At 38.1% G+C, this 24,255-nt stretch overlaps 5 protein-coding genes across 9 annotated transcripts; 1 reads left to right on the top strand and 4 right to left on the bottom strand.

The window, feature by feature from the left end:
• Window positions 1-115: 115 nt before the first annotated feature.
• Window positions 116-5,139, bottom strand: LOC114516669 (poly [ADP-ribose] polymerase 2-like). Its single transcript, XM_028536203.1, has 20 exons — window positions 5,007-5,139; window positions 4,329-4,613; window positions 4,012-4,224; window positions 3,725-3,909; window positions 3,580-3,630; window positions 3,358-3,452; window positions 3,196-3,273; window positions 2,972-3,068; window positions 2,799-2,876; window positions 2,575-2,659; window positions 2,249-2,387; window positions 2,073-2,136; window positions 1,832-1,960; window positions 1,442-1,563; window positions 1,204-1,303; window positions 1,035-1,133; window positions 792-916; window positions 504-586; window positions 390-415; window positions 116-312 (listed from the first exon to the last, which is right to left on the bottom strand). The coding sequence occupies exons 1-20, from the start codon at window positions 5,032-5,034 to the stop codon at window positions 268-270; spliced, it is 2,127 nt and encodes a 708-aa protein (XP_028392004.1). The 5' UTR covers window positions 5,035-5,139; the 3' UTR covers window positions 116-267.
• A 489-nt stretch (window positions 5,140-5,628) lies between these two features.
• On the top strand, window positions 5,629-13,189 carry LOC114516529 (serine/threonine-protein kinase PRP4 homolog). Of its 3 annotated transcripts, none has more exons than XR_003686309.1 (14): window positions 5,629-5,707; window positions 6,153-7,751; window positions 8,205-8,478; window positions 8,590-8,674; window positions 8,896-9,043; window positions 9,211-9,348; window positions 9,479-9,632; window positions 9,867-9,981; window positions 10,109-10,347; window positions 10,483-10,712; window positions 11,560-11,638; window positions 12,088-12,192; window positions 12,525-12,586; window positions 12,900-13,189. XR_003686309.1 is itself a non-coding variant. In XM_028536048.1 (10 exons), the coding sequence occupies exons 1-10, from the start codon at window positions 5,643-5,645 to the stop codon at window positions 10,690-10,692; spliced, it is 3,027 nt and encodes a 1,008-aa protein (XP_028391849.1). In that variant the 5' UTR covers window positions 5,629-5,642; the 3' UTR covers window positions 10,693-11,500. The 3 variants fall into 3 exon arrangements, 1 of the variants encoding a protein (XP_028391849.1); XR_003686308.1 differs by having other exon boundaries at window positions 10,483-11,034; XM_028536048.1 differs by lacking the exons at window positions 11,560-11,638; window positions 12,088-12,192; window positions 12,525-12,586; window positions 12,900-13,189 and having other exon boundaries at window positions 10,483-11,500.
• Window positions 13,190-13,218: 29 nt separating this feature from the next.
• On the bottom strand, window positions 13,219-15,794 carry LOC114516531. Of its 2 annotated transcripts, none has more exons than XM_028536052.1 (5): window positions 15,597-15,794; window positions 14,671-14,748; window positions 13,947-14,195; window positions 13,678-13,830; window positions 13,219-13,309 (listed from the first exon to the last, which is right to left on the bottom strand). In XM_028536052.1, exons 2-5 carry the CDS (start codon window positions 14,737-14,739, stop codon window positions 13,247-13,249), a joined length of 534 nt encoding a protein of 177 aa, XP_028391853.1. In that variant the 5' UTR covers window positions 14,740-14,748; window positions 15,597-15,794; the 3' UTR covers window positions 13,219-13,246. The 2 variants fall into 2 exon arrangements, with proteins under 2 accessions (XP_028391853.1, XP_028391852.1); XM_028536051.1 differs by lacking the exon at window positions 15,597-15,794 and adding an exon at window positions 14,835-14,960.
• Window positions 15,795-15,864: 70 nt separating this feature from the next.
• Window positions 15,865-18,068, bottom strand: LOC114516530. Of its 2 annotated transcripts, XM_028536050.1 has the most exons (5): window positions 18,030-18,068; window positions 17,301-17,376; window positions 16,861-17,052; window positions 16,679-16,757; window positions 15,865-16,592 (listed from the first exon to the last, which is right to left on the bottom strand). In XM_028536050.1, the coding sequence occupies exons 2-5, from the start codon at window positions 17,367-17,369 to the stop codon at window positions 16,375-16,377; spliced, it is 558 nt and encodes a 185-aa protein (XP_028391851.1). In that variant the 5' UTR covers window positions 17,370-17,376; window positions 18,030-18,068; the 3' UTR covers window positions 15,865-16,374. The 2 variants fall into 2 exon arrangements, with proteins under 2 accessions (XP_028391851.1, XP_028391850.1); XM_028536049.1 differs by lacking the exon at window positions 18,030-18,068 and having other exon boundaries at window positions 17,301-17,638.
• Window positions 18,069-19,083: 1,015 nt separating this feature from the next.
• Window positions 19,084-21,432, bottom strand: LOC114516834. Its single transcript, XM_028536420.1, has 5 exons — window positions 21,329-21,432; window positions 20,644-20,718; window positions 20,248-20,439; window positions 19,847-19,999; window positions 19,084-19,434 (listed from the first exon to the last, which is right to left on the bottom strand). The coding sequence occupies exons 2-5, from the start codon at window positions 20,710-20,712 to the stop codon at window positions 19,372-19,374; spliced, it is 477 nt and encodes a 158-aa protein (XP_028392221.1). The 5' UTR covers window positions 20,713-20,718; window positions 21,329-21,432; the 3' UTR covers window positions 19,084-19,371.
• Window positions 21,433-24,255: the final 2,823 nt, after the last annotated feature.

Raw genomic sequence — 24,255 nt, 5'->3', positions numbered from 1 at the left:
AGTTGCGGAAATGAGGAAGGTAAGGTCTAGCGGATTAGCGTATTCCGGATTGCTTTAGTTTTCGAGCGAGCAACAAAATATGTGATTTTACAACATACAAAATATATTTTCTCTTTCACGTTTTTCACATGAGTGTAATTTACAATTAACGAAGATATGTGTCCCAATCTTAACAAAACTATTTGCTATAAACGATTTATTATATAATTCAGCTATCACTCAAACTAAGATGTTCTTTCGTCCTTTTTAATGGTGTTGTCTTGACCTTCACTTATAGTTGAACTTGCATTTGACAAGGTATCTCAATTTGATCTGAAAATAGCGAAAGCAATAATCTTAGGTTGTGACTGAGATTTACTAATATGAGGTCGAAGCCTGTATAATAATACCTGTTTTGTGTCGTACACGATAAACTCTGAAAATAAAAAAATATAAAATTGTTAAACGCAAGTATCGCTAATAAGCATTATATGAGGAATTTGCCTCATCGGACAAATACCTACCATTGTAATTGAGTGTGTAACCGTTAGGATTATTCACATTCGTCTCAATCCCTTCCCCTAGTGGTACTACTGTTCCATCATCCCTGGGAGAAAAAGAGCATATCACTATATATCTGTTAATGTCATCATTTCTCGCTCTGAACACGAGTATATTAATTTAAAGAAGATTTGTGGTAGTGCAGATTCTTTATCGAGACTCAATGTCATGCAAAGTTGATGCTTTTCCCATTGAAAGTTGCTATCGAGTTGATATATCGTATACATGCAATGATTATATGAGTTGTTTACATTTCAAAGTCGTCTTTCGGATCAGGAGCTGTGCTTCCACATCCTTTAACACTCTGGCATCCTTTCGGGAGCTTGGCTGCGTCATAGTCAGCACTGAGCAAGTCGTTGGTTTTACCCAATGAAACCTACACGATGGCAAATCACAACATTGAGGAAAGAAAATTATTGAATGGTCGATAGACTACCACGCATGATATACTTAAACGGTAAAACGGATGATTAATATACGTCTTTAAGACTCACTTCACTTAAGACAAGGAGTCCCGTGTTCTGTCTTCGGTTTGTGTAACAATAATTTGCACTTTTTGAACACATGTCGGCAAAGTAAACTCCCTTCCCAAACTAAAGATCAGATTGATTGATTGAAGACAAATATCGTAGTATTGTAATGGTATTATACTCTGTGTCCTACCATATAGCCAGTGACTGGCGCTTCTGGTGGAGCAATTCTTAGTCCTTGAGTCAAGATACCAACCCAATTTGTAAGACGCGATCCATGCCAGAGTAGTTTCCTAAAGACAACAAAATGAAAAGACAATATGAAAAAAAGACAATAAGTTTTCTCAGATATTTCGAGCGAAGACCTAAAGCTCGAACGCTGTGTCTTATTATCTACATTTAAACTCAATTCAGGGTGAAAAATAACCCACCTATTGCCATGATCAACAAATTTTTCATTAGATGGATGGTCGATCTCGAAAACATCTTCGACGGTCATGGAATAGTGGCTGTGCGTCTTCGCGTGTGTGTTTTTCACATAGGTCTCTATCATCTAAGAAAGAGATAGAAACACCTCAACAACAATGTCATAATTGTCATTCACATTCATTGCATGTATAGTTCCAATTTTCATCCAGTTTTCTAACTCTTTTAACTGAAAGAGAAAGGTTTGAACTGGAAGAAGATAACTGGAAACTGAAATGGAGTCACTGGTATGGTCGAAAAAAATCGTTTAGAGACTGTTTGGGTGACCATTTTCTGCATTTTTGCTCTGAGATTCTTGTCAAATTGACAGCAAAAAGTTGAGAGATATTTATCACCTTGAAGTCATCGCTGGTATTATCGATAGGATCCAGACCGCATTTCAGAGCCTTGTAGTGACTATCGATAGGATTCTCATCCAGCTCTTCCTTAAGAACTTTCATAGCAATTTCAATATCGCCTAAAGTCTGCAGATCAATGAATAGCATTGCTTAGACTTTTAAAGCCTGAACTAATCGTTATCAATGGTAATCGAAAACAAGTTGAGAAAAAAATTAAAGTATTTTTGATGCCATCTACCTCAAGAAGATCAATTTTTAACTTTACTTCATCTTTCGTGCGAATGAGCGGCGGTTGGCGCATTCTGTTGTAAATAAAGATGTTTTCTTCTAAATTACATGAACCAGTCTAGCTGGAAATGCGTCCTAAAGGATGATCAGTTTAACCAAGCTATATAGCCAACGCACCAGACCTACCCAAAGCAATGTGGAATTCTGGTATAAAATGCATCACATGCTGCAGTTAGTTTTGATCCAAAATCATTTCTTGCAATGCACTGATCGATCATTTTCAATGCTTCGTATCCAGCTTTTATCTGATCCTTTGTCAACTTTCCTGCAGCGTACAAAAACGTAATCTTAGATGGACAATGCAAAATATGAACTCTTTTGTAACTCTGTTTGAAACCGTTCTGGCATGAAAAAGAAAGTGAAAACGTGTACCATATATATGTTTATGCTTTATCGTTCATTAGTAAACACCGTCACTCAAATTGCTATAGAGTAAATTAGAAATAACCAACCCAAAGGAGCTTTATTTGTGTCGTATTTCATTTCCTTGACGGCTTCTTCCATATTTTTGATGTTACATATCAGTTCGATGAGCGCCTTTCAACATGAAAAATTGAATAAGTCTTGTCTTATTACTGGAAGCAATGAGCCCTTTACGCCAACGCTCAATAACCACAGCCACAATACTCGACTGCACGTCTCAGCGAGCATGCTTAACTAACAATGTCCAATATACCTGCAAACGCGTGTCAAGTTTGCTTTCGACTTTAGGTTTGGCAGGACCAGGAGGAGGAGCATCAGTTTCTTCTTTATCCTGAAACAAAACAAAACAAAAACTATAATTCACATATCACGACATTAATTCTTAGTTTTTCAAATACAACTACAAGATACATCAGCTCAGCTCACCTCAGCATTGTAATCAACGATAATGAGGTCGTATTTGCCTGGAACTTTTTCAAAACAATCTTTCTCTTCCCAGTGGTTTTTTGTTTTGTCACTAAACCTGCAAAAAAAGAAAATGAGCATGTTATCCACAATGGTCGAAAATAGATCAATTTAGACATGGGCTGTGTGAAATGATTTGAATGTAGTTTTCTTGCACCAAAATTCTTTGTCCTAAAGTTACCCACTTTTTCATGAAAACATCTTTCGCTTCCTCAAGGTCTCCACCATATGAAAACAGACTGTTCTGCCCAGCAAAGCCAACTATAAAGACACACAGAGAGATATCCTTCTTTTAGAAATCACAACTTCTTGCAGTGAAGTGTGGTAAAAATCTGATTTAATACCTCTGACCCCATCTGAACCAAACATGGTATCGGTTTGTTGAAGTGTCTTTCAACAATTGTAGTAAATAATACTTGTTGTTGTTGTTTTTCAGATTAGTCTACACAATATAGGATGTAGGAAATGAAATGATGCATCATTTTAAATATAACGTACAGCAAAATGATAAGTTGATAGACACACTAAACAAACCTCACCTCTATCCTGGAAGTACAAAAGCCACATACCTGATTTAACATTGCATCCCAAATTAAATCTCCTTCACAAAAAACTTCAACCTTGGGAATATTTTTATTGTGTTTTCATTATTTGGTTTGTAAAGAATGATGAGATAAACAATTTGTGATAAATATCTATTGAAGATAAACACACCTGGTTCTTAATAGGACAAGCATCATCAACCGGCGACTTTCCTTTGAAAACAACAGATTTGATAGCTTCTTTCTTGTCTCCATTAACAGTGGCAGTGGCCTTTGCTTTAGATGATTTTGATTTCTTTGTTTCCGTCTTTGCCTTTGGAGGTGCTGGTGTTGCAGCTTGAGTCTTTGCTTCTTGTTCTGTTGCAAATTGATCAGAATAGTTCAAATAACACACAAACTGCAGTACTAATAGAGGCATGCATCTTAAAAAAATCACTAATCAAAACTGTGCACACTAACCAGCTTCTTCTTTAGTGATATGTCTTGCAGTGCCTTTTTCTTTGCTTGTATTATTAACCAATTCCTTTGTAACCATGTTCACACTATACTGGTTCTTGTCATCTTCAAATGATGCTGTTTTCACTTCAAGTTGCACAGCTGCATCAAGATTCCGACATGCACCAGCTGAAAAATTGGTCCATACATTTGTGCCAGTTTTCCACTGCCATATGACTGGAAAAAAGCATTACATTGAGAATGGTGTTAGTAACTTCATACAGGTGTGCAATACATGTATGTTAATTGCCACATTTGACACCAACAACAAACTCTCATACATTTTTCATCCTCTGTTGGATCACTGAGTTTACATCTCACTGGAACCTCCCATCCTGTCTTCTTGTTTCGCTGTACCATTCGATCAAATATGACTGAAAACTCTGCCCGTGGCATTTTTATATCATGAGTTTTTCCAGCAGAACTAAAAGCTTCAGACAGCTCTCTGTTCTGGGTTGGATCATACGGTTTCCATTTATTCTTGCCGTAACCAAATTCCCATTCTTTTGAGGAAACTTTCCCACCATTTTCTTTCTTTATCTTCTTGTTGCCAACAGCATTTGCATCTTAATTTAAGATTTGATTATTCAAATGAAAATCTAACAGCAATGAATATTTCAGCCTGGTGTTGTACGTGTGACTGGATTTTGTGTTCAATGGATGAAGTGCATGATATCAAGAATTCAAGGTACTTATTTTTACTATGTTCAAAATGGGTCAGTTTGGACTGAAATGAAATGCAGTCTTATTTGACAGAATTTTTAAGTGTAGAGATGCGATTCACTAGCATAGCAACTCGCTAGCTGGTAGCCATATCGGCTGGTATAAATCAAAGGAAGTATATTATGTACTATGTACAGAAAACTACAGATGCAACCAGGGGCAATACCAGTGAAATTATATAAACACAATCAAACAAATAAAACCAACCATATAAAGATCGCCAAATAACAACTTACCGTCATCCGTTTTACGTTTGGGAGGCATAGCGATGGAATCTCAGAAAGGTTTCAGGAATTTTCACAAATATTTCCAAGAATGTCCGTCCAAATGCTCCAATACGGTATCCCCTTGGGACTTGGGACTTAGGACTTGGGACTTGGGACTTGGGAGTTGTTCCCGCGAAAATTGTCCCAAATGTTTCAAAATTTTATGCCATAGGTACCCCAAGCAATACTCGTAACTTTTGTGTAAAAAGAAATGATTTTTAATAAATTAATAAATTTTATTTAGTTTTCAACGTGCATTTTAAAATTTAAACATTTTCCACAAAGAAAGCATTCCAAATAAGTCACCTCTAGACTCTAGTTGTATTTTAATTTGTTTTTATATGAAGATATTGTTTCAACGACATTTTACCACTACGAGAGTAACGAGTCTATTTCCTCATAGATATATGACATTTTAGTAGCTACCTAAAGGCGAATAGAATAGTAATTACAGACTGAATAATATTATGGATTATCTTATTTTATTTTTTATAAAATTTATTTATTTTTTTATTATCATTTGGCATTTGAGCAAATTTCGGCAATTGTACAATCCCGAGAGTCCAGTAACCTATGAGTTCAGTGTCGAAAACGAGAATCGTAAAGATGGCCGTTCATGATGCTCAAGTGAAAAATGTAACGACCATTGAAAATGACAATTCTGACGAAAGGTATGAAGTTTTATTGCTATGAATTATTTTATTATCAGGTAGATTAATACCTGCACCGGTTGTGCTAAATTCTATCGTGTTTTTTATCGTTTTCGACTGGTAAAATGCGGTGATATGTTGATTTATTTTTTCGATATTCTTTGTGCCTAGTCAAGTGATGAGTCATGTTTATCGGTAAAAGGCACGTTTTATTTCGTATTTAACAGTATCAGAGAGTAAAATTACGATATGGAAAGTTTTCTATGATTTATAACTCGTAAAGTAATATCAAATTGAGCGATTTTGTTGTGTTTTATGTACATAAATACTAAAGTACATTTTTAATGAGATTTCAGGCGCGAAGAGAAGCGAATTTTAGACGTTTTATGACTTTTATTCTACAAAAATGATTAGAATATCAGTGGATTTTGAACTTTGTTGTATGAGTATGATTGTATGTTTGTAGTGATCATTTGGACATTGACGGAGCGGCCAAACACGATGGGAAGAAACACAAGGCAAAGAAAAAGCACAAGACTAAGCACAAACACAAGAAAAAATCGACAAAAGATGACATTGACTTGGCCGAGAATAGCGGGAAAAAAACAGACAAGAGAAAATCAAAAAAGGAACTCACGGCTGACAATTCACAAGGAAATAATGTGATCGATGCTGCTTTGGAAGATTTAGAGAAAAGAAGGAAGTTCTTGGAATCCCAGTTGGCGGCTGAAGAAAAGAATGGGTTTGACGATGCAAAAATTTCTGAAAATAAAACAGTTAAAAATGATAGCAAATTAGAAAAAGATTATAAAATTTCTGATAAAAAGAGGAAGTACGAAGATGATGTGATACTGTCATCAATTAATCAAGAGTTTTTAGGTGAAGTTAAGAGGTCTAAAAGACATCAGAGCCCATCTGAGGAGCCCAAGGTTAGAGAGAAAAGTAGAAAGTCTGGTTATCAAAAGGAAAATAAGTCGGACAATTCTCATGAAGGAAAAGAAAGGTCTTCGAAGAGAGAACATTTTGATGGAAATTCAGAGAAAGTGATCTCAGATAGAATGATGCCAAGAGGAGGTGATAATAAGGAAGGAAGGAATGAGAAAGTCGAGAATGATTCCAAGAATTCTGATTCAAGGATTTCCAAGAAACATGGTGAGGCAAGAAAGAGACAAAGCAGCTCTCCAAAGGCAGATGACGAGGCCACTAAAAGACAAAAAGAATCACCTTCAAAGGATATCTTGAAGTCAGAGGGTAGCAACAACAAGGACACAAAGCATAGAAGTTCTAATAGAGACAAGCGTGACAGTTCAAGGGAAGCTCATTCATCACAAGGTAGGAATCATGATAAATCTTCTTCAAAACAACGATCGGATGAGAGCACAAGGAAACGAAGCAAGTCACCCAGCAATCGCTCTCTTGTAACCTCTGAGAAGAGAGAAAGATCACCAAATAAGAGAGATGGAACTCCTTCAAAGAGAAATACATCATCTCCAAGGAAAGATACATCTTCCAAAATGGATGAAACTAGATCAAAAAGAGATTCCTCTCCTTCAAAACGAAAAACTTCTCCATCAAATTTTGAAGGCAGTCGTAACAAAAGAGATCTCTCTCAATCAAAAGAGGAGAATTCTGTGTCTAAAACTACCCCATCTCAGAGAAGAGCATCTTCTCGCAGCAAGGAAAGGCCTAACAAGACTAGAAGTAGCTCTCCAAATAAAAGAGATCAGAGCTCCATTCAGAAGAGAAGCAGGAGTCCACAAGACCAGAGAAGCAGCCAGCGTAAGAGCAGATCCCCTTCGAGAAAGAAGAGATCTCCGAGGCTAAAAAGCAAATCCCCCAGACGGGAACAGCGGTTAAGCGGACGCAATCGTTCGCCTCACGACAGATCGAAGGACGGTTCGGGAAAACGACGTCGCAGTAGCTCACGTGACAGAAGGTCGCGTGAGGAAAGGTCACGTGACGAAAGGTCACGTGACAGACGGCATCATTCCAGGAGAAGCCGGTCGCCTCATCGTTCGAAGAGCGACAAGTCGAAGAAAGACGAGGAAAAGAAGGAGGACTCAGAGTAGGTTTATTTCAATTTTTGTTTTATGAAACTTTTTAGGGAATAATTCGGGCAAGTAGTCTGTAAGGATACAGTGATACTGAAGGTTAACACAATAACAACAGTTTAAAATATATTGGTAGAGTTGTCTGGTAAAAGTACATTAGGATAGTTTAATAAGGTGTTGTGGTTTGTGTCTGAACTACCTAGAAAAGATATTTCAAATCTTCAGTGTAGGTGGTATTCTACAATAAGCTGTCGTGGTTTGTGTCTGAACTACCTGAGAAAGATATCTCAAACGTGGTGGTCCAGTGTAGGTCGTATTCTACGATAAACTGTCGTGGTTTGTGTCGGAACTACCGGAGAAAGATATCTCAAACGTGGTGGTTCAGTGTAGATAGTATCCTACAATAAGCTGTCGTGGTTTGCATATCTCTTGTATATAGAGCTTATAAAGCTTATTTTTGTTTTCAGCCATGATATGTACAATTTTGAGTTGAAAGAAGATGATGAAGACGAAGATGAAATTATTGAAAAACGACGACAACAACGTCTCGCTATCCTACAGAAGTACAAACATCGCGAATACTCCGACTCTCCAGTTGTTTCTGCGGTCAGTTCTCCCACGGCCAGTGAGCTGAGTGTGAAAGATGAAGTGATTCATGTTCAGAAAGATGCGACGGAGAAAGAAGCGCCAAAGATTGAGGAGAAAGTCGAAGAATCTGACATGTTCGCCGATGAATATAAGGTAATTACTGGCGAGAGTTTGCAAGCGGACGATAGTTGCAGAGAGTTGGTAGTAAATGACTTGAGGGATTTTATTATATATTTCTATCAGTATGTGAAATTCTATTTTCAGGCTCCAGAAGTGTCAAAGTTAACTGTGAAAGAGAACGAGGACCCAAGTTTAACGGATAATTGGGACGATGCAGAAGGCTATTATCGTGAGTAATATCATCGTGTCCGTTTCTTGTCATCCTGAATATCTTGGGTTGTATTGGAGTTCTGATTTTCTTATAATGGTGGAACATTCCTCTGTGGAAGTTATCGAGCTCTATAGAACTTCACCCAGTTCACTTTTAGTGCTCGATCGATGAACTTAAATTGTCTCTATTAATGTGTATAATTCTTCCACAAAGCTTACCTCACCATCTATTTATTGTAGGTGTCCGTATTGGCGAACTACTTGACAAGCGTTACGAGATCTACGGTTATACTGGTCAGGGTGTCTTCAGTAATGTCGTGAGAGGACGTGATCAAGCACGTGGCAAACAGGATGTTGCAATTAAAATTATTCGAAATAATGAAATGATGTAAGTATCATTCTACGAAATGGCAGCACCTTCCCAGTCACGAGTCCTGAGCTTTGATATAGCCTAACAAATGACATTGACAGGATGTAAAAGATTAGCAGGAGATGATTAGAATAGTTCATATCAATAGTTCCATGCCTAAATTTGTATATCCTTTCCCTTTTAAGGCATAAAAGTGGTCTGAAAGAGTTGGAAATTCTGAAGAAACTAAACGATGCGGATCCTGATGACAAATACCACTGCATTCGTTTGTTTCGACATTTCTTTCACAAGAAACATCTTTGCCTCGTATTTGAACCTATGAGGTACGCTTTAAGTCATTTCCTGAGTTCGATTTTGATAGCTCTATCCAGTGTACTATTATGAGATCAGCGACAGCGAGCCACGTTTTCAACCCGGATTGGTTGATTATACAAACCTTTGTTTGTTTTTCAGTCTCAACTTGCGCGAAGTGTTGAAGAAATACGGACAAAATGTTGGCCTTCACATCAAGGCTGTTCGTTCATATTCGCAGCAATTGTTTCTAGCGTTGAAGTTGATGAAGAAATCTGGTATTCTTCATGCTGACATCAAACCAGATAATATTTTGGTGAGTGTGATGTACTCTAGAGATAGAGCAGAGCAGAACAGTGAAATAGTTTGATGGGGTGGTTTTATAGACTGGATGAAAACCACAACAAGAAAACCCTCGTTTGAAAGATCTCCCCACCTTTCCTTACACCCCTTTTTTCTGGGTAGAGGGAGAGCAACCCTGGCCTCTCCCCTCTTCCCAGTAGAGACTCGTTCCTGCAAATTGTGATGACAAATATTCTTTCTTCTAAAGGTGAGCTCCAACAAATTGGTCGTAAAGTTGTGTGATTTTGGTTCAGCATCGCTTGTGTGTGATAACGATATTACACCGTATCTGGTCAGCAGGTTCTACAGAGCTCCAGAGATCAGTGAGTATCACGTGTCAATCGCTGACAACGAGTTAGCCTTCCAGTTTGCTTATAGTTCAGTCGCAGTAACCATTACTAGTTCACCTTTTCTCTGGTTAAAAAAAATTTCTTCTTGTTTTCTCTGCAGTCATTGGCAACACATACGACTACGCCATCGACCTTTGGAGCGTGGGTTGTACAATCTTCGAGCTGTACACAGGAAAGATCACGTTCCCGGGAAAATCGAATAATGAAATGTTAAAACTGATGATGGAAGCCAAGGGGAAGATGCCGAACAAGATGATACGAAAGGGAATGTTCAAGAACCAACATTTCGATGAAAATTGTAATTTCCTCTTCGCGGAAGTCGATAAAGTAACCCAACGAGTAAGTTGAAGGATGCTGATGAATTTTCTCACGTTTTCAACCTTTTTGCCAGTTCCAAATCCGGAGGAACATAATCCACTTCGCTCTCGATTATTGATAAAATATTCTGCGTTTTATTTTTGTTTATTCTCTCAGGAAAAAGTGACGGTAATGTCGACGGTGAATGCCACAAAGGAGCTCACGGAGTCTTTGGTAGACTCGCACAAAACTCAAGACGACCTCAAGCGAAAGGTGACCCAGTTCAAAGATCTTATCGACAAGCTCCTCATGCTGGATCCGTCCAAACGTCTGGTTGTCAATCAAGCCTTGACTCATCCGTTTATTACCGAGAGAATGCAGACTTGAAACTGGCGTAAACTCAACCTGTAAGCCCTAGAGAGGTTAACCTTTTATTCATTTAGAGAGTTTGTAGTCTAACTTGATTTACTTACTAGAGACACAGGCCATGCAGATGAGTAGTGTATCATACTGTGCACGGGAATAAGAATTTCTACTTCGGAATCCCTGAACACGTTTGAAAGCATTGCGTCGTCATTATATTGTTCTTTTGCAATGTTTTTTGGATATCCTTTGGGACACAAATTCCTGAAATGATTTAGGAGCAATTTTCTTCGGTGAGGATGTTTTCGATGGTAAGAAAATGTTAAGGGGGAAATAGTCAAGGAGTTTTGCTGAGACTTTTTATATGTACGTAATACCAGGGTAGTTTCCACTTAATTATCATAATTATTCATCGCTGAAAGTCTTGTCATACGCGTTCATGTTTACAAATATAATAATTATGCTGTGTGTTTGAAGAAGGGAGATAGCCTCTTCCTGGCGTAGATTTTGGCCCAAACATTTAACGGCTCACACCCACTCAGCGCATGCGCTAAACTCGACCATTAGCCTTTAACTAGAGTTGCCACAAAGCCAATAATTCAGGCAAGTGCAGAAATCGTAACCATAACTGGGAAGTATAACTATAGTTATAGTATAACTATAACTGGGAAGTGTTGGCTGCAAAAGATTGTTTTCAAATCAATTTATTCCACACATGGTTGCGAGCGTATACTTGTACATGAGTTTCAAGATCACGATGAAAAAGGCATACTTGTGTTAGAGAGAAGGCCCTGATTTCACCCCCACTACAATTTTGTGGTCTGGGAAGTTATATTTAGCCCCAATATCGTAAACAAGACGACATTTTCTGACACTTGATGAATCTTGCAGGTGATCCGCGATTGGAGAAGACGTGTCCAGAGAGACGGCATTTTAAGTGCACTAGATAACCGTGTTTATAGATTTGATCGTAAGTAACGTAAAGGGAAAGATTGCTAGCATAATCCATTGAAAAATGAGTATCCAAAACCCCTTTATTAAAGGAACCTACCCTTGATTTAACAGACAAGTTCATGTTGTCTTCCGCCATCTTGTGAAGGAGGTGCAAGGACAATAAAAAACGCAATGGCATACAGAGTGATAAGAGTGTCATTCATGTACGTCGCTGTCGAAATCACATTCGTACTTGCAACCTTCTAAGAGGGCGAAGTGTGTAAAAAAACAACTCCAGAAAATTAGGATCGATTCAAACGAGGGTCCATTAAGGGAGATGTTAGCAACATGGATAAAATTCTTGCTTGAATACAGCGATAGAACTCAGCCGCCTTACCGTAAAATGGTGAGCACTCTCTATGGCGACTGTCTAAGTTGTATGTGCAGTAAATGTCTGAACACATTGCTCTGTTGTTTTTATTTCAGCTTGCAACGATCACAATTGTATTGTAGCTCTTAGATACAAGTGGTCTGTGCCATACCAACCATGTGGTCAATCCTTCACGCCCAAAAATTTATCTTCTGAAAGCGGTAATAATAAAACTTCAAGACTCGCTTGATTGTACCAAATAGTCTCCGTAAATCCTTCTCTACCCCGATGAACCCTTGAGAGTCGTTATTATCAGGACAAGACAATAGCGAAAGATATTTACAATTCTAAATGTACCTTACAACATCTTTATATATATATATATATACAAATAGTGCATTATATATGTGTATCAAGAAGTGAAGTTCGACACACTGTGTTTAAGTCTGCTCTATCCGTTTTTTCAATGATATATCTCGCCACATAATTTCTATAACAGATTTCATAGGCTATTATATTTAGTCTAAGCAATTTCTTTCTTTGCCTCTGACAGTTGGATCGCTCTGTTTGGAACCTCGTTGATGATTCCATGAAGTGCCATGTTTTGTTTTGAAGGTAAACTTGATGTCGGACACGCCAGTGTGCATGAGAGGACACTGGTAATATCTAGTATTATTGACCTATCTTCGCCATACAGCAATTCTGTTAAGACCATTTTTAGAGAAAGGAGCCTTTTAAGCCCCCTGTTCACCTTGCAATTTTTGCTTCGATTTCAGGAACAAAATTCGTGTAGTTTTTGAAGATTATACAAGAGTGATTTTCAAATCAATTAGGACAAAAATCACAATACCTTTAGTCTTCATCATAGCTCTCAGTGAAAAAGACAATGACATATTTGAAGAAATCATTCATTTTTAATTTCTTTTAGATTCGATTGGAGGAAGATTTGTCGCCAAGGAGAGGTTAAGAGGTACAAATTAAAAGAGATTTCTTTTAAGCGACGAAATGCCACGATTTCCGTTTGAATCTTTTTGCTAAATGGCGACGTTTTTTGAAGATTCTTTGAAGATTTTTTGAAGATTTCGCCGGCTTTATTCGTTTCTATCTCGTGAACGAACGTATATTTTTTCGTGGATTTCGCTATGCGAATCTCAGGCAACGAAAGTGGGAAACGACGATAGCTCGGGTAAACACAGCAGACGGTGAAAATGCATCATGAAGTTTTTTTTATTCACCATAAATTATTGATATGGTACATAATGATGATAACATGCGTCACAGTTTGAAATGAACTATGCTGTCGACGAGAAACACAGCTCCAGCAATGAAACCGCATACCTAAATGAAGTAATGAGTGCAAAGAATTACAAAAAAACGAAAATCATAATTTCGAACTTGCTGCACTGGGGCGCGATGGGGACACTGCTCCGGTTTCTTAGGGGCGTGGTTCGATTCTTGCCAGAGAACCGTAGGCGTAGAAGATTTTTCGCAATTTTTAATCTTTCATTCTCCTGAATACGTAAAGGAACCTGATCTAGTTAGTTTAGAAGGATTACATTCGGTTTTTCTTACGTAGGAAATGGTAGGCAATCTCCAATTGTCATTCCAATCCCCAGAAATAGCCCCAATATATTAAGTACAAACTTAAAATTGTGCTTCGATTATGTTCTGCGCGCGTAAAAGTAAAGTTGATTAAGACAACGCACCACTCCTCCTGTGAGCTGTTTGCATTGACTATCTAAGTCGAAAAGCTCCAATACGTCGCAAACTTTGTGATCTTTGTAGTATTTCAAGGTATTTGCCAACAATCCTGAAGCTACCAGCATCAAGACGGCGGTAAGAAAGAAAAAAACAGCAGCCTGCATGTAATATGAAAGATATGATCCTGATTTATGTGCATAAACATGAAAGAAAAAACGTACAAACAATTTTAATCCAGGATTGAAGTGACCTGTCACTTTACTTGTCAACTCACCGTCTTGCCCCAGTTCAGAAATTTGATTTTCTTGTGTATGCCAGCAACAAAAATTAGAAAAAATAGAAGCGCAACTATTCCTGCTACTACTGTTGAACCCAGAAAGATTTTAATGTAGTCGGTTTTGGTGAACTCATCCGTGTCTTTTTTGAGCACTTTGATGAAGTCCGAGTCTCCGTCTTCTCTGTCTCTCCCCGGCCAATTGTCCCAGAAATATCCCACAAATCCGATAGAGACTAACAGAAGTACCTGTAGGTAAGAAAGGTTTTAAGAAGTCTTGTTTTGCAAAGCCAAAGTATTGAAACGAGCAGCAGTGCAGGGGCCGGTTGTATCAAGCCCGTTTAGCTTAAACGGTGGATAAGTTCAAAATAGAAAGCAAGGCTCGTTTTATTCAACAAGCGAAATAAATGTTTTTAACCTTAATACAAAGATACTGTTTACAACTACATATTCAGTGCATAATATTCAAGTTGACTCATTCAAGAGAGATGTAAGAGTGTTATTTAATTTTGACTTATCCACCGTTTGAGCTAAACGGGTTTGATACAACCGACCCCTGAACCATATAAACCAAAACAGCTGAGTAAAATTTAACCCAGGGTTAACGCTAACCTAGGCTACCTATAGCTTTGAACAACCGGCCCTAGGTTGATATGTGCTGATCCTAATATATTATGACAATGTTGGTAACTAGTGTTCGATATACTAAAAAAGGCGTGCTTACAATCTCCAATATTTTCAATGCGCTTGGAACAGACTTTATGTATTTCGCCCCGTCGTTAATACCAGCCATAACGTTAATCTGCGTGGGAAAAACAAATAGCGCGTGAGCACATTTCAGGCATAGTTTTGCGAAGTAAATATTTGTTTATTTTTACATTGACTTACAACAGGGATTCAACATTAATGTCACTGACAGTCGATAGTCATCACTGCATGATGGATGAGTTCTTTGTTATTTTGCAGACGTTTTTGTGACCGGCCAAGCACGGACAGACAATACATAGCCGACTGTTGACGACGTACAAGAACTGGGCGTATTTGGCAATTTGAAATGTTTATCTTGTTCGCTCTCGTGAATATCCGGTCACAAAGAAAAGCGCTTTTCGTATAGTCTCGCAAGTCCCCATTATATACCAAGTGTCACAGAAGCTTCTTTTTTTGTGCCGGATTTTATGTTAATTAACAACTCGATATCTTCAAAGTACTTTCTTTTGAAAATCCGCATTTCTTTCTTCTGAATTGTTAAACAACTCTTTTTGTTGACATTATTACACACACAAACAACACAAACTATAGCTTTGTTCAAATTGATTTAGTTTAAGGCAGAAAAAATTATTCAGTGGTTTCAACGCCATGGTTAACATAGGAGCGCAATGATACAGCAACGAGCGATAACCAAATGACCCAATCGCGCTAAAAGCAACACTTACAATGTTCGAGTTTTCATAAGAAAAATACACTTGTTCCTGATGAAAAAAATATATTCTATACCATTATAATATACTTACCGATGATGCAGTAAGATGGTATAGTTTAGTGTGTCTAGATTCAGAGTAGCAATATTGCCTCGCGTCAAATCTTTATTTAAGCCATACTGTTCTTCTCAAAAGCAATGGGAAAAACGTATTGCTGAAACTAGAGACTCACCTCTTATTTCTGCCTTCTTTGGTGTAGTACTACCGATCTATTCTTTATATCAAGTTTCTCGGCTTAAAGCAGGCTGAGATCGTGAAGTGGAATTAGTGGAGGGATTAGTCAATATATATATCCGACCACGCAGGTGCATGACCTACTGCTGTTATGCACAAAAATATGACCGTGGTTCATAGCGTCAATAAGAACCCGGGCATCGATTCTTGTCAAAGCAGATGTCAAAGTTGATCCTTGAAGTTGAAAATATTTTTTTCGGCACGTTTCAGACGTCTAGGGCCCGTCTCAGACGTGGAACTTTTATGTGCCGAATCGAATGCAAATGAACTTAAACAAAGACTTTAGCTCATTAAGTTACGGGGCACAGGAAAATTTAGATGTCAGAAACAGGTCCAACTTTTCATGTGCCGAACCTAATGTTAAGGAGCTAAGGCTTTAAAAAATGTTTTATTGTATTTTTATTTTCTTAACTTTGCTATATTTAACACTATACACAAAAATAAGTAATTTATACAGTTCTTAGCATGGTTATATTACAGGATATATTATATATATGCAATAGTCGCAAGAACTAGTGCATGCAATTCGTGCGCGGGAACGGAATAGACCTTTCTCATGTAAAAACGTCAAAGCTGAAACCCTGATGCATTGCTAAGTTTGATTGGCTCCGCAGAAGGAACGAACCAATCAAACTTAAGCGTAACATCAGCGTTTCTGCGTTTGAAGTCTTATAGATAATGTATTTTTCATTTGGTTGATGGGATCATCTTAAATATTAGACACAATCTAAGTATTTTATACGATCATTAGTATGACTGTATCTCGTGATGCTGTTGTGTTGCATTTGGAAAGGAACAACTCGGTTACTTTCATATTTATACGCGGTGAGGCATATATAATTGTTCATTTGGTCCGTGGTGGGTCTGTACTTGACAACTTTAAGTGGTAGAATGCATCTATGGCAAACATGAAGAAAGAAAAGTAACCAAAAACCTGGATAAGAGAGAAAAATCAAAGGCCTCAATGAGACGACTCACGGATGCGCGCTGTTATACATATTAAAACAAAACAGAACCCACTTTGCTTGCTAGAAAAATTCGCCAACAATGCGGAACCAACCAGAAGAAGACCTGCCATAATCGCAAACACAATCGATGCCTGTAAAAAAAGTTGATGCAAAATTAGTTTCGGCATAGCCATTGTTAACATCCTCTTCTCATCGGCCGAAGGGTCAAAATCTATCGGGAAACTGTCTTGTTACCTTTTTTGTCGGTCCAAAAGCGTGGTTGACGGATGTAGAGTTCACGACGAGAAATATGAGGTAGGAAAGGACCGCAACGAGGATGGCTATCATGACAAACCAAAGATACATCTTCACTTTGTTTTCATTGTCAAGTGAGGGATGAGCAGTCATGAAGTGACCCACGCTACCAGCAGCAATCATCAGAGTTAACTAGGAAACAAATCATTTTGATGCATGTGAGAGTGATGCAAAGCAGTTCCAATCTTTGTCTTGAAGATCCGGTGTTGGTGATAGAATTTCTGATTAATTTATTTTTGTAATAGTGCGAGACACCTGCATGGGTCCATGCAGGTTTATTGTGGATTAAGGACAAAATTGATAGGTTGTTATTCGAAGAATTTGCCAAGTTATATTATTCTTGCTCAAAAAGGCTGTTTGAAAACCTAAATTCATCTCACCATTTCAGCCATCTTGAAAAAATCCGAGGAAGATTTTCCATTTTCAAAGCCTCGAGGAGTTTCAACCATATTGATGCTGCGATAGAGAAAAAACTTTAGTAAGAATGCTTCGGAGTTGGGAACCTTTGAATGGAACCCTCTCTTCATCAACCTTGGCTTTGCTATAGTGTGGAGTTAGTGCATGTATCATCACATTAAATAATTATTGTTTCCATTCGAGAATAGTCCATATAATCTCATTGCCTGAGATTGTGATTGACGGTCATATCGCACAAGTTTGCGTCTATTGGGTTTGGTTTGAGAACGATATAGTATCTATTGAGGCCGATCTACACGGTGCGATTATAAAAAATTTTTATGAGTTATGACGCCACTCTTTCTGTTCATCAGTTTATGACGTAGTTTAAAATGTGACATCTTTACACGCATTTACTCGAATACATATTCCAGGATACAAATCGTATACAACTAATCACATCGTGTAGATGGTCCGGCGACTCTTGGTCGTCTGCTTCATCCATGTTAATTCACTGGAAAACGAATTATTTCATGCGCATTACATATATATACCCCACGCGTACGTCACTCGTAAGATGCTTTGGTGTTTCATTTGAAAACTAAATCTGTGGCGCATTTCCAAATGTGCGGTACATTACCATGATTAAAATCTAAAACTAAGCCCAAAGATAGGTACCGAATACTTTTCAGTTTACATAAGTTTTTACTTACTTTCTGATCTTCTCAAAATATCAGTCTCTTTAAATTCCCACCACAATTGCCTTTTGAAAAATGACTGCTGCATGATATAATTGCGAATGTTTTTATAATTTGTTATCACGGAAGTCGAAACAAATTATAGTCCATAATTGCATGTGTGGTATGATTTGACGAACTCTGTGAAAGTATACAGTCGTAGCTACATTGGAAACTTTGTCTTTAAGGGTGTTAACATTGTGTTGACGCAGAAATCGAGGAATTTTACGAAAGAATTCATCTGACTATGTTTTCTTGCCTTTTTTTCTAACAAAACGGTTGAATGTATTTTAGTCAGCTATTGAATGCATGCTTGATCACCTCGTATCATGTCAGGTCATTAAATGATTAAAAGTCGCAGCATGTCGCTAAATATCACGTCATGAAAACGTCTCCGAGATTTACAAAAAGATTCACTGATTATGCTATTCTACATTCAGTCATACGAAAATTATGAATTCTGAAATGATGTCGAAATAGTTTGGCACTTCGCGTTAAGAAAACGTATCGAACTCGAGTGTGGAACCCTTTGATGAACTTTGAACTGTGGCCAATGCTTCGCTGGATTCTTTTGTTTCAGTCTTGTCATGATGTCATCCGCTTGCATTGGCGGAGTTGACGGCAGAAACCAGAGGGTTGGTGGTTGTTTTTCTTGTTGGAGATTTCTGCTTTCAGTAGCTCACTCCAAAACGAACCATTGACTGAGATAGAACTCTTGCCATTGATCTGCCAGAAAGCATCTTCTCTTGCAACGAATTTGAGGCAGATGATTCGTTGGAATTTGTAGTAAATCGGTTTACTAAAATCCCCCACATGCTAATTTCGACGAATGATCACATACTAGTCAGTTTTGAATTCAGGTGATGTCGGTCATCGGAAGCCATTTCTTCTCTCCCTGTCTGAAATTTGTCGGTGAAATAAAATAAAATTGTTTTGGCGTACGATTTAGATAGAACTCTTGAGTTGTGTGATAAAAATTGCTTCGCTTGCAACACTGCATTTCATTGCGATGAACGCTCAGAATTAAATTTTTTGTCGTCAACATTTATTTTCAAACAATTTTGACAACAAAACACACGTGCATACTCGCCGGTTCACTGTGGTCCAGGGCACGCGCGTAAAAATGTAACAACTTTGTAACAACTATATGAAAATATCTTTTTTACGAACAGTTTGTTATATAATGTAGTGAAATACCATGAATATCACCGTGTGAAATGGTATTTCACCGAAGGACACCTTATAAAAAGGTGTTATATAACGTAAGCCGTAAGGTAATCGTTGATATCATGCATGAAGAAATGTCTACACACGGGAATCACATCGTGAAGTGGATAACTGCATCGATGACAAAGATAACAGCGGCAATGAAACCAAAGACCTACACAGGAAAAAAAAACCATCAAAGGATTGATTCGAAAACCGATAATAGCCGAATTCACATTAGAGACGGGAAACTCATCTTAGACGGAAGGTTGATGGTAAAACCCCGTCTAAATATGAATAGGAATGGATAAAGGGTCGGGTAATAATAAAAATTATTACGATAGTCATTTTGTTTATTTTCTCTTGACAAGTTTCCCGTCTTCGATGAGTTTCCCGTCTAAGACGAGTTTTCCGTCTCTAATATGGACTCGGCTGATCTTTATAATGCATATGAAGACAATAGTAAGCTGCAAGTCATTTGGACCAATAGGACAAGTTCTACGACCTCAGGAGTCTCTGAAGTTCATCCGCCCTCACTCAAAGATTGATAATGTGTTACCTGTTGAGATGAGAATTGTTCAACTTACCAAACCTATCATGAGCTGTTTACACTGGAAATTAAAGTCGAATGTTTCCCATATATCACAATGTTTATCATCTTTGTACGACTTGTACGCCTCTGCCAACATTGATGAAGCCACGAGAAGAAGAATTCCCATCAGAACGAACACGCCCGTTGCCTGAAAAAAAAGAAAGAATATTCTCAGTATATTTCAGAAAGAAACCCTAACTTCAAAAGTAACTGGCCGGGAAACTGCTTGGCGCTTCTTCAAATAACTTGGCATCAAATCAAGGCTTTGAGAAGGAGATTTGCCTTCACTGGAGAAGTCGTTGGCATTTAACTTTGTATATTTTATATCTCTGCAGAACGTCATTGTATGACAGCTGAGTCCAGTCTGTCCAGAGCAATAAATTACGGTTTCATTACCGTTTTCGTCCAAACGATGTTGACTTTTTTGTGAAGTCCAGTGAGAAAGATCGTAAAGAAAACAACGACGACTATGGCCGCTATTCCTACAGCCGCGAGGAAAAACTGAATACGATCTTTCTTGTCATAATCATGGTCTCCTGCCTCCTTGAAGAAGTAGCCAACGATACCAGCAGCGATCACTAAAATTGCCTTCACAGAAGATCAGAAAGAAATGTTAAATTATCATTTGTGACTGACATAAACGCACGCCTTACAGCATTTGGTTATAATCAAAATCTGTGTCACGTCTTCTGAATTCATTCATTTACAAGTATACGAGTAATACTACTACTCAGTCTAACACAGAGATGATCAGTTCTCTTTAAACTGAGGTTTCAGAAATATATAGCTCACCAGTTCAGCCAATTTCAAAAGACCTGCTGCCGATTTCACATATTCAAAACCTTTACCAACTTCACCCATGTTGAACTAAAACGAAGACAATGGTTTTGCTAGGCTTTTAAATTTCTTTTATCAAACTGTATTGTATTTATTAGTATCGTAACCTTAATTCCTCGTCAACGTACTCATAGAATGCCCTGCCCGACTGGTTAGTTTAATTTGTAATTCATTCGTTTCATGCCATACCCTCACGCACCCTCGCGCATGGCACAAAACTAAGGTTGTCTTTCATTTAGAAGCAAGACAGTATTGCGTTCGCTGTATAATTCAAAGAGTGGACAAAATGCCCCCCCCCACTTTAGGTTTTAAGACTTCTCCCCCCTGGGACTCATGTATTGCGCGATACGCCCTAAAGCGATCAGAGATCTATCATCCGAAAGGATCGCTCGAGTTTTTCCTTTCCTGCCAAATGTTCGAGACGTTAGTTCACGTGAAAACGCCTCATCCGAGCAGTATTTCTAACGCAGTATATCTCGCGAAAAACTATAGTTCAAGTAAATCAGACAGCTTATGTAAAAAGTTAAAGACAATAAAGACTATATTGTACATACAAGTACCCTTCGATAAACTGTATGTCAAGAATAGTTAGGTCACCCCTAGGCAAAAATAGACAAATAAATACAATCGCAAAACTTACACGCTTATTTAACGATGAACCACGATTTTATGCTGTATATTTCTCCAGATTACACAGCTGCTCACACTTTCGTCTTCTACTTCAACGATATTTGCAGCGTCGAATTCCCGTGGCAATAAGTTGTAATGCACGTCAGGAGAATCCCGTCAGAGGCAACGGTTGGCCATTCAAGGAAACACAGTTGTACTTCCGACTCAATTAACATGGGAAAATTTACAAATTCACCTAACATGGTAAACGACTGTTCTAGTTTGGTATTTTCCCACACGCTTTGCATTCAGAGCTGATATTGATTCTGCGGCCACTTTTGGTTACGTTAACTGATTGATATTTCACAGTGTATTCTATTATTACCGTGAAATGTTACGAAGGAATATACAAGCTTCGTTTACACTGCATTCAAATCATTGGCACGTCACGGCTAAAATGGGTACCCGTGATAATTTCTTCCCTGCATGCTCGCCCTTTCTTTTTTTATAGCCTGAACACTAATAAAATTGGGTGCGGGTACCCATTTTGGTCGTGCCGTGCCAATGAAACGCGACCACAGTATATAATGTACATGGTATTTCCCGTGCTATTAAGACAAACAGAAAGATACTGGGTTTTTGTTGTTGTCAAATGAGTCTGGAGGATGACATTTGACAGGTGAGATTTTCGAAGAGTAAAAAATTTTGTCAGGAATCACCGATTCCGTCAAACTAGAACGAGAATTTCAGTAGAGTGATCTTAAGCTAGGGATCTCATGCCTCTTAGGACAATCGAATGTCAAGTGTTGTTACAACTGAGAGTTAATTGCTGTGATCAAAGCTGGTAGACTAGAAGTGCACAAGAACTTGGTTAATATCGGTTAAAGAGCCACACTAATTCACAAGGCGCCGTGCTATTATATAAGATTGCCTCTTCAGAATTTGCATCCTAGTTGTAACTGCCTAGAAACGGCGTTGTCAGTGTTTTATCAAAGTCGTGCCCACCTCTCAGAGACGGCTGGTCGGTCCGGGCAACCATCGCAACTTTCTCAGCATTTTTCTGAAAATTATTTAAACTGGGCGGGGAAGAGAAAAACGCTCTCGTGATATGAGAGGTTTATGGTCACTGAGACTGATTGCTAAAAGACCACTTAATTCTTGTCCAAAAGCTCTCTTCAAATATCACAGTAGCATTCTACATGCTGTTTTTGGGCAAAGACGAACAATCTGGAAAACTCTAGGAGCTGTCAACATCTCGCCAGGCAAGATTGTACGCTATATAGTCCTTATAAAATGTATAAAACTGATTTTAGACAAAATTCAATAAAATGCTCTTCTAAGTTTTAAACTCTTTAATGGAGATAATGCTGCTGTTTCTAGTTCATATAAAGCACATGCATATATTCTACATAGCTTGTCTAATTCTACCGGCGACACAGATATATATACCTAAATCTTAACGAAATTAGTCTTCCGTTTCTTCCGGTAGTTCATAGAAAACACATATTATAAACGTTTGTAAGGGCATCACTTCATCCAACTTTACTGAAGTATTTCTACCTGATTTTCAACCAACGGTAATAGTTGTTGTTGTGGTAGTTGATCTCGTGGATCTTGCGCTTCTGGTGGTTACGTGAACGTGGCGATATAGAAAATGAATTATAGAGTCTACGATGAACAGCACCATCGCTATGAAACCACAGATCTACAGCAATGCAAATGTATTAATTATATCAGTCTTATAATGCAGAATAAGGCTATGTGCACACTGTAACGTTTTCGAGCGTTTTCACTTTCGTTTTCATCCCCAAACGGTTTCAAATACCGTCAATTTACAATAGAAGTTGAAGGTAATTTAACATATTAGGCATATTCTTCCTTGGATCGTTTGGGCAGGGCATAAAAACAATAAAACAGACGAAAACGATTCTGAAAACGCTCGAAAACGACGCTCGTGTGAACAGATAGGCTTTAGGTAAGCTCCATACTTCACATTCACCAGACCTTTGAAAAGAGAAGATATTTTAGTATAGAATTGGCAATCATTGTTTTATTACAATGAAACTGGTAAACAATATACACGCACTAAGAGACGTAGAGAACATATGTAAGTTGTCACCATACCAGTTCTGAACTCTAAAAAGCAACACATTGAATGGTAATCTTAATGGCAATCTTGTATTATTACTTACCACTCCGACAATGAGCTGTTCGCATTGCTGTTTTGTGTTAGCTGTGTCCAGAAGCCTACAATAATACTTGTCTTTGTAATATACGATGGTGTCTGCCAGGAATGCGGAGGAAACCAGCAACAGAATTGCCCATACTGCAAAAACCACTGTGTCCTAATGGGGAAAGGTATTATATGTTTATTATATGCGAGTTGGCAACACTCAGTCCCAACCAAGGGGCCGGTTGTAGAATATATGTAGATTGCTACTTGGGTAGATCTCAGACTCACCACCAATGCCCAATTAATTGCGCTCATTTTCTCATGCAGACCGCTGACAAAGTTTAACCAGAATGCCATGACTAGTACCCAGGCCGTAATGACCACGATCAGGAAAAACTTAATCTTGTCCTTTCTTGGTGTGTCACTCCCCATTTCGTTAAAGAAATATCCCACAGATCCCAGAGCGATCAACAACACTACCTGGATCAGAAAAAAATAAGCGATTTAAAAAATAACTAGAAATACTGAAGACACAGTTGAAGTAATCGGCAGCATATGGGTCAAGAGTCATGTGTTAGAAAGAGCTATATAGAGTCTGTTCACAAACTCTCACTTGCTAACTCTCATCAACTGTCATCCTAGCTCGTTTGACCAGGACATAAGGGTTGATGAAACTCTCAAACAAACTCTCACTTGCTAACTTTGTCATTTTGTCAAGAGCAATATATCGTGAAGTCAGTCATGCATGAAATTCTCTCACTATAGTACGCGGTTTTGGTTAGATC

This window comes from Dendronephthya gigantea, unplaced genomic scaffold (assembly GCF_004324835.1).
Source record: "Dendronephthya gigantea isolate DGI-Jeju-01 unplaced genomic scaffold, DenGig_1.0 000006F, whole genome shotgun sequence".
In the NCBI taxonomy this organism is placed as follows: Eukaryota; Metazoa; Cnidaria; class Anthozoa; order Malacalcyonacea; family Nephtheidae; genus Dendronephthya; species Dendronephthya gigantea.
The sequence above is the reverse complement of the archived record's forward strand: the minus strand, read 5'-3'. Positions and strand labels throughout refer to the sequence as shown.

What these genes read in the sequence shown, in the direction of transcription:
- LOC114516669 (XM_028536203.1), bottom strand. Translation starts at nt 5,034, where the DNA reads ATGCCTCCCAAACGTAAAACGGATGACG. An exon ending in TCCAACAGAGGATGAAAAAT is followed by an intron (nt 4,225 to 4,328) that starts GTATGAGAGTTT and finishes GCTTTTTTCCAG; the next exon opens with TCATATGGCAGTGGAAAACT. An exon ending in GACTCCTTGTCTTAAGTGAA is followed by an intron (nt 917 to 1,034) that starts GTGAGTCTTAAA and finishes GCCATCGTGTAG; the next exon opens with GTTTCATTGGGTAAAACCAA.
- LOC114516529 (XM_028536048.1), top strand. Translation starts at nt 5,643, where the DNA reads ATGGCCGTTCATGATGCTCAAGTGAAAAATGTAACGACCATTGAAAAT. An exon ending in GAAAAGAAGGAGGACTCAGA is followed by an intron (nt 7,752 to 8,204) that starts GTAGGTTTATTT and finishes TTTTGTTTTCAG; the next exon opens with CCATGATATGTACAATTTTG. An exon ending in TCAAACCAGATAATATTTTG is followed by an intron (nt 9,633 to 9,866) that starts GTGAGTGTGATG and finishes TTTCTTCTAAAG; the next exon opens with GTGAGCTCCAACAAATTGGT.
- LOC114516531 (XM_028536052.1), bottom strand. Translation starts at nt 14,739, where the DNA reads ATGGCTGGTATTAACGACGGGGCGAAATACATAAAGTCTGTTCCAAGC. An exon ending in CATTGAAAATATTGGAGATT is followed by an intron (nt 14,196 to 14,670) that starts GTAAGCACGCCT and finishes TCTTACCTACAG; the next exon opens with GTACTTCTGTTAGTCTCTAT. An exon ending in TTCTGAACTGGGGCAAGACG is followed by an intron (nt 13,831 to 13,946) that starts GTGAGTTGACAA and finishes TATTACATGCAG; the next exon opens with GCTGCTGTTTTTTTCTTTCT.
- LOC114516530 (XM_028536049.1), bottom strand. Translation starts at nt 17,447, where the DNA reads ATGAAGAGAGGGTTCCATTCAAAGGTTCCCAACTCCGAAGCATTCTTA. An exon ending in TTTTCAAGATGGCTGAAATG is followed by an intron (nt 17,053 to 17,300) that starts GTGAGATGAATT and finishes TTTGTTTCCTAG; the next exon opens with TTAACTCTGATGATTGCTGC. An exon ending in CTTTTGGACCGACAAAAAAG is followed by an intron (nt 16,758 to 16,860) that starts GTAACAAGACAG and finishes CTTTTTTTACAG; the next exon opens with GCATCGATTGTGTTTGCGAT.
- LOC114516834 (XM_028536420.1), bottom strand. Translation starts at nt 20,712, where the DNA reads ATGGGTGAAGTTGGTAAAGGTTTTGAATATGTGAAATCGGCAGCAGGT. An exon ending in ACATCGTTTGGACGAAAACG is followed by an intron (nt 20,000 to 20,247) that starts GTAATGAAACCG and finishes CTTTTTTTTCAG; the next exon opens with GCAACGGGCGTGTTCGTTCT. An exon ending in AACAGCTCATGATAGGTTTG is followed by an intron (nt 19,435 to 19,846) that starts GTAAGTTGAACA and finishes TTTCCTGTGTAG; the next exon opens with GTCTTTGGTTTCATTGCCGC.